Source organism: Entelurus aequoreus, linkage group LG03 (genome assembly GCF_033978785.1).
Source record: "Entelurus aequoreus isolate RoL-2023_Sb linkage group LG03, RoL_Eaeq_v1.1, whole genome shotgun sequence".
NCBI classification, from domain to species: Eukaryota; Metazoa; Chordata; class Actinopteri; order Syngnathiformes; family Syngnathidae; genus Entelurus; species Entelurus aequoreus.
In genome coordinates, this window is record NC_084733.1 from 92,876,094 (window position 1) to 92,889,282 (window position 13,189).

A 13,189-nucleotide genomic window follows, 5' to 3' on the forward strand; every position below is an offset into this window, starting at 1 on the left:
ACAATATGACTATATGTGTGTGTTTCTACCTACATGTGTGTTGTGTAACTCTCCCACAATATGACTATATGTGTGTGTTTCTACCTACATGTGTGTTGTGTAACTCTCCCACAATATGACTATATGTGTGTGTTTCTACCTACATGTGTGTTGTGTAACTCTCCCACAATATGACTATATGTGTGTGTTTCTACCTACATGTGTGTTGTGTAACTCTTCCCACAATATGACTATATGTGTGTGTGTCTACCTACATGTGTGTTGTGTAACTCTCCGCACAATATGACTATATGTGTGTGTTCTACCGTACATGTGTGTTGTGTAACTCTCCCCAATATGACTATATGTGTGTGTTTCTACCTACATGTGTGTTGTGTAACTCTCCCACAATTATGACTATATGTGTGTGTCTCTACCTACATGTGTGTTGTGTAACTCTCCCACAATATGACTATATGTGTGTGTTTCTACCTACATGTGTGTTGTGTAACTCTCCCACAATATGGACTATATGTGTGTGTTTCTACTCTACATGTGTGTTGTGTAACTCTCCCACAATATGACTATATAGTGTGTGTGTTTCTACCTACATGTGTGTTGTTGTAACTCTCCCAACAATATGACTATATGTGTGTGTTTCTACCTACATGTGTGTTGTGTAACTCTCCCACAATATGACTATATGTGTGTGTTTCTACCTACATGTGTGTTGTGTAACTCTCCCACAATATGACTATATGTGTGTGTTTCTACCTACATGTGTGTTGTGTAACTCTCCCACAATATGACTATATGTGTGTGTTTCTACCTACATGTGTGTTGTGTAACTCTCCCACAATATGACTATATGTGTGTGTTTCTACCTACATGTGTGTTGTGTAACTCTCCACAATATGACTATATGTGTTGTGTTTCTACCTACATGTGTGTTGTGTAACTCTCCCACAATAATGACTTATATGTGTGTGTTTCTACCTACATGTGTGTTGTGTAACTCTCCCACAACATGACTATATGTGTGTGTGTTTCTACCTACATGTGTGTTGTGTAACTCTCCCACAACATTGACTATATGTGTGTGTTTCTACCTACATGTGTGTTGTGTAACTCTCCCACAATATGACTATATGTGTGTGTTTCTACCTACATGTGTGTGTTGTGTAACTCTCCCACAATATGACTATATGTTGTGTGTTTCTACCTACATGTGTGTTGTGTAACTCTCCCACAATATGACTATATGTGTGTGTTTCTACCTACATGTGTGTTGTGTAACTCTCCCACAACATGACTATATGTGTGTGTTTCTACCTACATGTGTGTTGTGTAACTCTCCCACAACATGACTATATGTGTGTGTTTCTACCTACATGTGTGTTGTGTAACTCCCTACATGTGTGTTGTGTAACTCTCCCACAATATGACTATATGTGTGTGTTTCTACCTACATGTGTGTTGTGTAACTCTCCCACAATATGACTATATGTGTGTGTTTCTACCTACATGTGTGTTGTGTAACTCTCCCACAAGTTGTCGTGTCACATGTGTGTGACGATCAAAAGAGGACTGACAGATCTTCAGCTGCATCTCCGCCTACAAACATTGATTATTGATTGTGTATCAGTTGTCATCAGCTGTGAGATCAATCAATCAATCAATCATCAAGAGCTCACCTGAGAGACTTCCTGAGCCCACATCTGATTGGACGAGAGACACAGACACACAACACACAACACACAAGTCATCATTTCAAGGTTTTCTTCTGGAGTCTCTCACTCACCTTCAGCCAGCCAACTCGCACACAGCTGAACATGAAGGACATGTAGTCGTCCTGCCGGGTGTTGTTGAGTCTCTACACACACATGACACACAGTCAACTAAATATAGTCTTTTTCTGACCCTTGTTACAACAACAAGTGTCAATAGTGTGTTACAACAACAAGTGTCAATAGTGTGTTACAACAACAAGTGTCAATAGTGTGTTACAACAACAAGTGTCAATAGTGTGTTACAACAACAAGTGTCAATAGTGTGTTATAACAACAAGTGTCAATAGTGTGTTACAACAACAAGTGTCAATAGTGTGTTACAACAACAAGTGTCAATAGTGTGTTACAACAACAAGTGTCAATAGTGTGTTACAACAACAAGTGTCAATAGTGTGTTACAACAAGTGTCAATAGTGTGTTACAACAAGTGTCAATAGTGTGTTACAACAAGTGTCAATAGTGTGTTACAACAAGTGTCAATAGTGTGTTACAACAAGTGTCAATAGTGTGTTACAACAAGTGTCAATAGTGTGTTACAACAACAAGTGTCAATAGTGTGTTACAACAAGTGTCAAAAGTGTGTTACAACAAGTGTCAATAGTGTGTTACAACAAGTGTCAATAGTGTGTTACAACAAGTGTCAATAGTGTGTTACAACAACAAGTGTCAATAGTGTGTTACAACAAGTGTCAATAGTGTGTTACAACAACAAGTGTCAATAGTGTGTTACAACAAGTGTCAATAGTGTGTTACAACAACAAGTGTCAATAGTGTGTTACAACAAGTGTCAATAGTGTGTTACAACAACAAGTGTCAATAGTGTGTTACAACAACAAGTGTCAATAGTGTGTTACAACAACAAGTGTCAATAGTGTGTTACAACAACAAGTGTCAATAGTGTGTTACAACAACAAGTGTCAATAGTGTGTTACAACAACAAGTGTCAATAGTGTGTTACAACAACAAGTGTCAATAGTGTGTTACAACAACAAGTGTCAATAGTGTGTTATAACAACAAGTGTCAATAGTGTGTTACAACAACAAGTGTCAATAGTGTGTTACAACAACAAGTGTCAATAGTGTGTTACAACAACAAGTGTCAATAGTGTGTTACAACAACAAGTGTCAATAGTGTGTTACAACAAGTGTCAATAGTGTGTTACAACAAGTGTCAATAGTGTGTTACAACAAGTGTCAATAGTGTGTTACAACAAGTGTCAATAGTGTGTTACAACAAGTGTCAATAGTGTGTTACAACAAGTGTCAATAGTGTGTTACAACAACAAGTGTCAATAGTGTGTTACAACAAGTGTCAAAAGTGTGTTACAACAAGTGTCAATAGTGTGTTACAACAAGTGTCAATAGTGTGTTACAACAAGTGTCAATAGTGTGTTACAACAACAAGTGTCAATAGTGTGTTACAACAAGTGTCAATAGTGTGTTACAACAACAAGTGTCAATAGTGTGTTACAACAAGTGTCAATAGTGTGTTACAACAACAAGTGTCAATAGTGTGTTACAACAAGTGTCAATAGTGTGTTACAACAACAAGTGTCAATAGTGTGTTACAACAAGTGTCAATAGTGTGTTACAACAACAAGTGTCAATAGTGTGTTACAACAACAAGTGTCAATAGTGTGTTACAACAACAAGTGTCAATAGTGTGTTACAACAACAAGTGTCAATAGTGTGTTACAACAACAAGTGTCAATAGTGTGTTACAACAACAAGTGTCAATAGTGTGTTACAACAACAAGTGTCGATAGTGTGTTACAACAACAAGTGTCAATAGTGTGTTACAACAAGTGTCAATAGTGTGTTACAACAACAAGTGTCAATAGTGTGTTACAACAACAAGTGTCAATAGTGTGTTACAACAAGTGTCAATAGTGTTACAACAACAAGTGTCAATAGTGTGTTACAACAAGTGTCAATAGTGTTGCAACAACAAGTGTCAATAGTGTGTTACAACAAGTGTCAATAGTGTGTTACAACAACAAGTGTCAATAGTGTGTTACAACAAGTGTCAATAGTGTGTTACAACAACAAGTGTCAATAGTGTGTTACAACAACAAGTGTCAATAGTGTGTTACAACAACAAGTGTCAATAGTGTGACAACAACAAGTGTCAATAGTGTGTTACAACAAGTGTCAATAGTGTTACAACAACAAGTGTCAATAGTGTGTTACAACAAGTGTCAATAGTGTGTTACAACAACAAGTGTCAATAGTGTGTTACAACAAGTGTCAATAGTGTTACAACAACAAGTGTCAATAGTGTGTTACAACAAGTGTCAATAGTGTTACAACAACAAGTGTCAATAGTGTGTTACAACAAGTGTCAATAGTGTTACAACAACAAGTGTCAATAGTGTGTTACAACAACAAGTGTCAATAGTGTGTTACAACAACAAGTGTCAATAGTGTGTTACAACAACAAGTGTCAATAGTGTGTTACAACAACAAGTGTCAATAGTGTGTTACAACAACAAGTGTCAATAGTGTGTTACAACAACAAGTGTCAATAGTGTGTTACAACAACAAGTGTCAATAGTGTGTTACAACAACAAGTGTCAATAGTGTGTTACAACAACAAGTGTCAATAGTGTGTTACAACAACAAGTGTCAATAGTGTGTTACAACAAGTGTCAATAGTGTGTTACAACAACAAGTGTCAATAGTGTGTTACAACAAGTGTCAATAGTGTGTTACAACAAGTGTCAATAGTGTGTTACAACAAGTGTCAATAGTGTGTTACAACAACAAGTGTCAATAGTGTGTTACAACAAGTGTCAATAGTGTGTTACAACAAGTGTCAATAGTGTGTTACAACAAGTGTCAATAGTGTGTTACAACAAGTGTCAATAGTGTGTTACAACAAGTGTCAATAGTGTGTTACAACAAGTGTCAATAGTGTGTTACAACAACAAGTGTCAATAGTGTGTTACAACAAGTGTCAAAAGTGTGTTACAACAAGTGTCAATAGTGTGTTACAACAAGTGTCAATAGTGTGTTACAACAAGTGTCAATAGTGTGTTACAACAACAAGTGTCAATAGTGTGTTACAACAAGTGTCAATAGTGTGTTACAACAACAAGTGTCAATAGTGTGTTACAACAAGTGTCAATAGTGTGTTACAACAAGTGTCAATAGTGTGTTACAACAAGTGTCAATAGTGTGTTACAACAACAAGTGTCAATAGTGTGTTACAACAACAAGTGTCAATAGTGTGTTACAACAACAAGTGTCAATAGTGTGTTACAACAAGTGTCAATAGTGTGTTACAACAACAAGTGTCAATAGTGTGTTACAACAACAAGTGTCAATAGTGTGTTACAACAACAAGTGTCAATAGTGTGTTACAACAACAAGTGTCAATAGTGTGTTACAACAACAAGTGTCAATAGTGTGTTACAACAACAAGTGTCAATAGTGTGTTACAACAACAAGTGTCAATAGTGTGTTACAACAACAAGTGTCAATAGTGTGTTACAACAAGTGTCAATAGTGTGTTACAACAACAAGTGTCAATAGTGTGTTACAACAAGTGTCAATAGTGTGTTACAACAACAAGTGTCAATAGTGTGTTACAACAACAAGTGTCAATAGTGTGTTACAACAACAAGTGTCAATAGTGTGTTACAACAAGTGTCAATAGTGTTACAACAACAAGTGTCAATAGTGTGTTACAACAAGTGTCAATAGTGTGTTACAACAACAAGTGTCAATAGTGTGTTACAACAAGTGTCAATAGTGTGTTACAACAACAAGTGTCAATAGTGTGTTACAACAACAAGTGTCAATAGTGTGTTACAACAAGTGTCAATAGTGTTACAACAACAAGTGTCAATAGTGTGTTACAACAAGTGTCAATAGTGTTACAACAACAAGTGTCAATAGTGTGTTACAACAAGTGTCAATAGTGTGTTACAACAACAAGTGTCAATAGTGTGTTACAACAACAAGTGTCAATAGTGTGTTACAACAACAAGTGTCAATAGTGTGTTACAACAACAAGTGTCAATAGTGTGTTACAACAAGTGTCAATAGTGTTACAACAACAAGTGTCAATAGTGTGTTACAACAAGTGTCAATAGTGTTGCAACAACAAGTGTCAATAGTGTGTTACAACAAGTGTCAATAGTGTGTTACAACAACAAGTGTCAATAGTGTGTTACAACAAGTGTCAATAGTGTGTTACAACAACAAGTGTCAATAGTGTGTTACAACAACAAGTGTCAATAGTGTGTTACAACAACAAGTGTCAATAGTGTGACAACAACAAGTGTCAATAGTGTGTTACAACAAGTGTCAATAGTGTTACAACAACAAGTGTCAATAGTGTGTTACAACAAGTGTCAATAGTGTGTTACAACAACAAGTGTCAATAGTGTGTTACAACAAGTGTCAATAGTGTTACAACAACAAGTGTCAATAGTGTGTTACAACAAGTGTCAATAGTGTTACAACAACAAGTGTCAATAGTGTGTTACAACAAGTGTCAATAGTGTTACAACAACAAGTGTCAATAGTGTGTTACAACAACAAGTGTCAATAGTGTGTTACAACAACAAGTGTCAATAGTGTGTTACAACAACAAGTGTCAATAGTGTGTTACAACAACAAGTGTCAATAGTGTGTTACAACAACAAGTGTCAATAGTGTGTTACAACAACAAGTGTCAATAGTGTGTTACAACAACAAGTGTCAATAGTGTGTTACAACAACAAGTGTCAATAGTGTGTTACAACAACAAGTGTCAATAGTGTGTTACAACAACAAGTGTCAATAGTGTGTTACAACAAGTGTCAATAGTGTGTTACAACAACAAGTGTCAATAGTGTGTTACAACAAGTGTCAATAGTGTGTTACAACAAGTGTCAATAGTGTGTTACAACAAGTGTCAATAGTGTGTTACAACAACAAGTGTCAATAGTGTGTTACAACAAGTGTCAATAGTGTGTTACAACAAGTGTCAATAGTGTGTTACAACAAGTGTCAATAGTGTGTTACAACAAGTGTCAATAGTGTGTTACAACAAGTGTCAATAGTGTGTTACAACAAGTGTCAATAGTGTGTTACAACAACAAGTGTCAATAGTGTGTTACAACAAGTGTCAAAAGTGTGTTACAACAAGTGTCAATAGTGTGTTACAACAAGTGTCAATAGTGTGTTACAACAAGTGTCAATAGTGTGTTACAACAACAAGTGTCAATAGTGTGTTACAACAAGTGTCAATAGTGTGTTACAACAACAAGTGTCAATAGTGTGTTACAACAAGTGTCAATAGTGTGTTACAACAAGTGTCAATAGTGTGTTACAACAAGTGTCAATAGTGTGTTACAACAACAAGTGTCAATAGTGTGTTACAACAACAAGTGTCAATAGTGTGTTACAACAACAAGTGTCAATAGTGTGTTACAACAAGTGTCAATAGTGTGTTACAACAACAAGTGTCAATAGTGTGTTACAACAACAAGTGTCAATAGTGTGTTACAACAACAAGTGTCAATAGTGTGTTACAACAACAAGTGTCAATAGTGTGTTACAACAACAAGTGTCAATAGTGTGTTACAACAACAAGTGTCAATAGTGTGTTACAACAACAAGTGTCAATAGTGTGTTACAACAAGTGTCAATAGTGTGTTACAACAACAAGTGTCAATAGTGTGTTACAACAAGTGTCAATAGTGTGTTACAACAACAAGTGTCAATAGTGTGTTACAACAACAAGTGTCAATAGTGTGTTACAACAACAAGTGTCAATAGTGTGTTACAACAAGTGTCAATAGTGTTACAACAACAAGTGTCAATAGTGTGTTACAACAAGTGTCAATAGTGTGTTACAACAACAAGTGTCAATAGTGTGTTACAACAAGTGTCAATAGTGTGTTACAACAACAAGTGTCAATAGTGTGTTACAACAACAAGTGTCAATAGTGTGTTACAACAAGTGTCAATAGTGTTACAACAACAAGTGTCAATAGTGTGTTACAACAAGTGTCAATAGTGTTACAACAACAAGTGTCAATAGTGTGTTACAACAACAAGTGTCAATAGTGTGTTACAACAACAAGTGTCAATAGTGTGTTACAACAAGTGTCAATAGTGTTACAACAACAAGTGTCAATAGAGTGTTACAACAAGTGTCAATAGTGTTACAACAACAAGTGTCAATAGTGTGTTACAACAAGTGTCAATAGTGTTACAACAACAAGTGTCAATAGTGTGTTACAACAACAAGTGTCAATAGTGTGTTACAACAACAAGTGTCAATAGTGTGTTACAACAACAAGTGTCAATAGTGTGTTACAACAACAAGTGTCAATAGTGTGTTACAACAACAAGTGTCAATAGTGTGTTACAACAACAAGTGTCAATAGTGTGTTACAACAACAAGTGTCAATAGTGTGTTACAACAACAAGTGTCAATAGTGTGTTACAACAACAAGTGTCAATAGTGTGTTACAACAACAAGTGTCAATAGTGTGTTACAACAACAAGTGTCAATAGTGTGTTACAACAACAAGTGTCAATAGTGTGTTACAACAACAAGTGTCAATAGTGTGTTACAACAACAAGTGTCAATAGTGTGTTACAACAACAAGTGTCAATAGTGTGTTACAACAACAAGTGTCAATAGTGTGTTACAACAACAAGTGTCAATAGTGTGTTACAACAACAAGTGTCAATAGTCCTCACCGTGGACTCCTGGTGAGCCAGGTGAGATCTCCTAAGTCTACTCTTGGCGATGTCCAAGTCCAAACGCTTGTTGAGTAGCATCCTGCGTGCCTCCTAAGGACACACACACACACACACACACACACACACACACACACACACACACACACATTATTTACCTGGATGACTTGTGTGTTATTTACCTGGATGACTTGTGTGTTATTTACCTGGATGACTTGTGTGTTATTTACCTGGATGACTTAAGTGTTATTTACCTGGATGACTTTGTAGTCACAGTTAGTAAAATGTTGCAGAGGAGTCACAAAGTGAATGTTGGCACTTTGGACAAAATGTCTTTGGGCCTCACCAAACTGCTTCTGGGTCTCACCACACCTGAGCAGCACTCTGCCTGCATACAGTATTTCATATTCATATTCATATTTCATAATGATACACATGACATAATAAAATAGGCAGCACGCACCATAAGGGGTGTTGTTGCCCATCTCAAAGCCAGCTTCCATCATTTGCTCTCCCAGGACTTGATGAGCGTGAGGGCGAAGGGGGCGGGGCCAGTCCAGGTGTTCATAGAGTCGCTCTTCAAGACGTGCCGCTGCTCGTTACACAACAATATTATAATTTGTTCAAAACAAGACACTAATAATATACTGCATGATAAAAACATAACTGCTTATTTATGTTCGTCATACTGTATGATTAAAAACAAACAGTGCATGCTCAGTTTGATAAGGTAAGGTAGACTTTTGAACAAATGGTGAATAATGGCCCTAAAAATGCCTTTCTAATTAAAGCAGCGTTGTAGTGACCTTCCAGGACTTTCTATAGAAAAGTCCTCTATACCAACACAATTGTAAGGTTATTACTGAAGTCATGTTGTAGTGACCTTCCAGGACCTGCTATACAAACATGTGTACAGTACCTAATGAAGAGGTGTAGTGACCTTCCAGGACATTCTATACCAGGGGTCGGCAACCCGCGGCTCTAGAGCCGCATGCGGCTCTTTAGCGCCGCCCTAGTGGCTCTCTGAAGCTTTTTCAAAAATGTATGAAAAATGGAAAAAGATGAGGGGAAAAATATATATATTTTTTGTTTTAATATGGTTACTGTAGGAGGACAAACATGACACAAACCTCCCTAATTGTTATAAAGCACACTGTTTGTATTAAACATGCTTCACTGATTCGAGTATTTGGCAAGCGCCGTTTTGTCCTACTAATTTTGGCGGTCCTTGAACTCACCTTAGTTTGTTTACAATGTATAACTTTCTCCGACTTTCTAGGACGTGTTTTATGCCACTTCTTTTTCTGTCTCATTTTGTCCGCCAAACTTTTAACGTTGTGCATGAATACACAAAGGTGAGTTTTGTTGATGTTATTGACTTGTGTGGAGTGATAATCAGACATATTTGGTCACTGCATGACTGCAAGCTAATCGATGCTAACATGCTATTTAGGCTAGCTGTATGTACATATTGCCTCATTTGTAGCTATATTTGAGCTCATTTAGTTTCCTTTAAGTCATCTTAATTCAATGTATATCTCATGACACACTATCTGTTTGTATTATGGCTTCTAATTTGTTGCGGCTCCCGACAGATTTGTTTTTGTATTTTTGGTCCAATGTGGCTCTTTCAACATTTTGGGTTGCCGACCCCTGTTCTATACAAACAACAAGTGCACTGTTATTAATGAAGTCACATTGTAGTGTCCTTCCAGGACATTCTATACAATCAAGTGTACAATAATTAATGAAGTCACATTGTAGTGTCCTTCCAGGACCTTCCCTACAAACAAGTGCACAGTGCCAAATGAAGTCACATTGTAGTGTCCTTCCAGGACCTTCCCTACAAACAAGTGCACAGTGCCAAATGAAATCACATTGTAGTGTCCTTCCAGGACCTTCCCTACAAACAAGTGCACAGTGCCAAATGAAATCTCATTGTAGTGTCCTTCCAGGACCTTCCCTACAAACAAGTGCACAGTGCCAAATGAAATCACATTGTAGTGTCCTTCCAGGACCTTCTCTACAAACAAGTGTACAGTCCCAAATTAAGTCACATTGTAGTGTCCTTCAAGGACCTTCTCTACAAACAAGTGTACAGTAAGGACATTCTCTACAAACAAGTGTACAGTACTAAATTAAGTCACATTGTAGTGACCTTTCAGGACCTGCCATACAAACATGTGTACAGTACCCAATGAAGAGGTGTAGTGACCTGCCAGGACTTTTTATACAAACAAGTGTACTGTAATTAATGAAGTCACATTGTAGTGTCCTTCCAGGACCTTCTCTACAAACAAGTGTACAGTGCCAAATGAAGTCAACATGTTGTAGTTACCTTCCAGGACCTCCTATACAAGCTCACCGAGGTTGGGCTGCAACATGTTGTAGTTACCTTCCAGGACCTCCTATACAAACTCACCTAGGCTAGGCTGCAACACGTTGTAGGTACCTTCCAGGACCTTCTTTACAATCTCACCTGGGCTAGGCTGCAACATGTTGTAGTTACCTTCCAGGACCTCCTATACAAACTCACCTAGGCTGGGCTGCAACATGTTATAGTTACCTTCCAGGACCTCCTATACAAACTCACCTAGGCTGGGCTGCAACATGTTATAGTTACCTTCCAGGACCTCCTATACAAACTCACCTAGGCTAGGCTGCAACATGTTATAGCTACCTTCCAGGACCTCCGATACAAACTCACCTAGGCTAGGCTGCAACACGTTGTAGGTACCTTCCAGGACCTTCTTTACAATCTCACCTGGGCTAGGCTGCAACATGTTGTAGTTACCTTCCAGGACCTCCTATACAAGCTCACCTAGGCTAGGCTGCGACACGTTGTAGTTACCTTCCAGGACCTCCTATACAAACTCACCTAGGCTAGGCTGCAACATGTTATAGCTACCTTCCAGGACCTCCTATACAAACTCGCCTAGGCTAGGCTGCAACATGTTGTAGCTACCTTCTAGGACCTCCTATACAAACTCACCTAGGCTAGGCTGCAACATGTTGTAGTTACCTTCCAGGACCTCCTATACAAACTCACCTAAGCTAGGCTGCAACACGTTGTAGTTACCTTCTAGGACCTCCTATACAAACTCACCTAGGCTAGGCTGCAACATGTTGTAGCTACCTTCCAGGACCTCCTATACAAACTCACCTAGGCTAGGCTGCAACATGTCGTAGTTACCTTCCAGGACCTCCTATACAAACTCACCTAGGCTAGGCTGCAACATGTCGTAGTTACCTTCCAGGACCTCCTATACACACTCACCTAGGCTAGGCTGCAACATGTTGTAGTTACCTTCCAGGACCTCCTATACAAACTCACCTAGGCTAGGCTGCAACATGTTGTAGTTACCTTCCAGGACCTCCCATACAAACTCACCTAGGCTAGGCTGCAACATGGCTTCCGTCTGAGAGACGATGTTGTCCGTCCAAGTCTTGGTGGTGTCTGCCCGGGTAAGAAGCTCCTCCAGGCCGGAGTTCAACTCTGTCTTATCGGCCTGTCCAAGACTCTCCTCCGTGTACTACATAGTAGCAGAAAATGTACAATAGACGCACGAATACACTCTTGCTAGCAACAAATGCTGGTTTTCTTCTTTTCCTCACCTGGACGGCCCGGTTGATGAACTGACCAGCATCCACCGCCAACTGCGTCAAATCCATGACGACGTCCTCTCAGCCTGGACACACCTGCACGGGACGGACGTCTACGGGACAAACTACAACATGTCCGGCAAAGCGAGCCGGCTAAGCCCGTGGAGTGAAGGGTGTCCGCCCGCCCGCCCTGCTCCTGGAGGTCGGATTAGTCAAGCGAACACCGCGAAGATGACGTCATGTTGTTTTTAAATTTAACCTCCTTTCATGTTCGCTCACTTCGATAACTCTTGATATTAAATGGCTACAAATACGACATTGAGTGAAATATGGATATATTGATGTGGCGCTTTGGCGTGTGGCGGTTATGACAGTGGCAAGACGACTGATTGTTCAATTCACTTCTGGTTTTAACCTTCAAAATAAAGGCACGAGCGGAAGCGCTATGTTTAATTCAGGGGTCACTCAACTTCTTGGGTAGTGATTAATGCGAAGGGCTACCAGTTTGATACACACTTAAATAAATTGCCAGAAGTAGCCAATTTGCTCAATTTACCTTTAACTCTATGTTATTATTAATAATTAATGATATTTACACTTAATTGAACGGTTTAAAAGAGAAGAAAACACACACAAAATGACAATTAAATTAAAATCTTCAATTTCGACTCTTTAAAATTCAAAATTCAACCGACAAAAAGAAGAGAAAAACTTAAAAAAAAGAATTTATGGAACATCATTAGTAATTTTTCCTGATTAAGATTAATTTTAGAATTTTAAAGACATGTTTTAAATAGGTTAAAATCCAATCTGCACTTTGTTAGAATATATAACAAATTGGACCAAGCTATATTTCTAACAAAGACAAATCATTATTTCTTCTAGATTTTCCAGAACAAAACTTTTAAAAGAAATTCAAAAGACTTTGAAATAAGATTTAAATTTGATTCTACAGATTTGCCAGAATCATTTTTTTGAATTTTAATCATAATAAGTTTGAAGAAATATTTCACAAATATTCTTCGTCGAAAAAACAGAAGCTAAAATGACGAATTAAATTAAAATGTATTTATTATTCTTTACAATAATAAAAAAATTTTTTTTACTCGAACATT

The 13,189-nt window shown here is 37.9% G+C and overlaps 1 protein-coding gene across 1 annotated transcript; it reads right to left on the bottom strand.

The window, feature by feature from the left end:
* Positions 1 to 1,463: 1,463 nt before the first annotated feature.
* Positions 1,464 to 12,553, bottom strand: LOC133645883 (endophilin-B2-like). Its single transcript, XM_062040808.1, has 8 exons — positions 12,087 to 12,553; positions 11,863 to 12,004; positions 8,935 to 9,063; positions 8,726 to 8,859; positions 8,472 to 8,564; positions 1,781 to 1,852; positions 1,674 to 1,697; positions 1,464 to 1,593 (listed from the first exon to the last, which is right to left on the bottom strand). Exons 1-8 carry the CDS (start codon positions 12,141 to 12,143, stop codon positions 1,480 to 1,482), a joined length of 765 nt encoding a protein of 254 aa, XP_061896792.1. The 5' UTR covers positions 12,144 to 12,553; the 3' UTR covers positions 1,464 to 1,479.
* Positions 12,554 to 13,189: the final 636 nt, after the last annotated feature.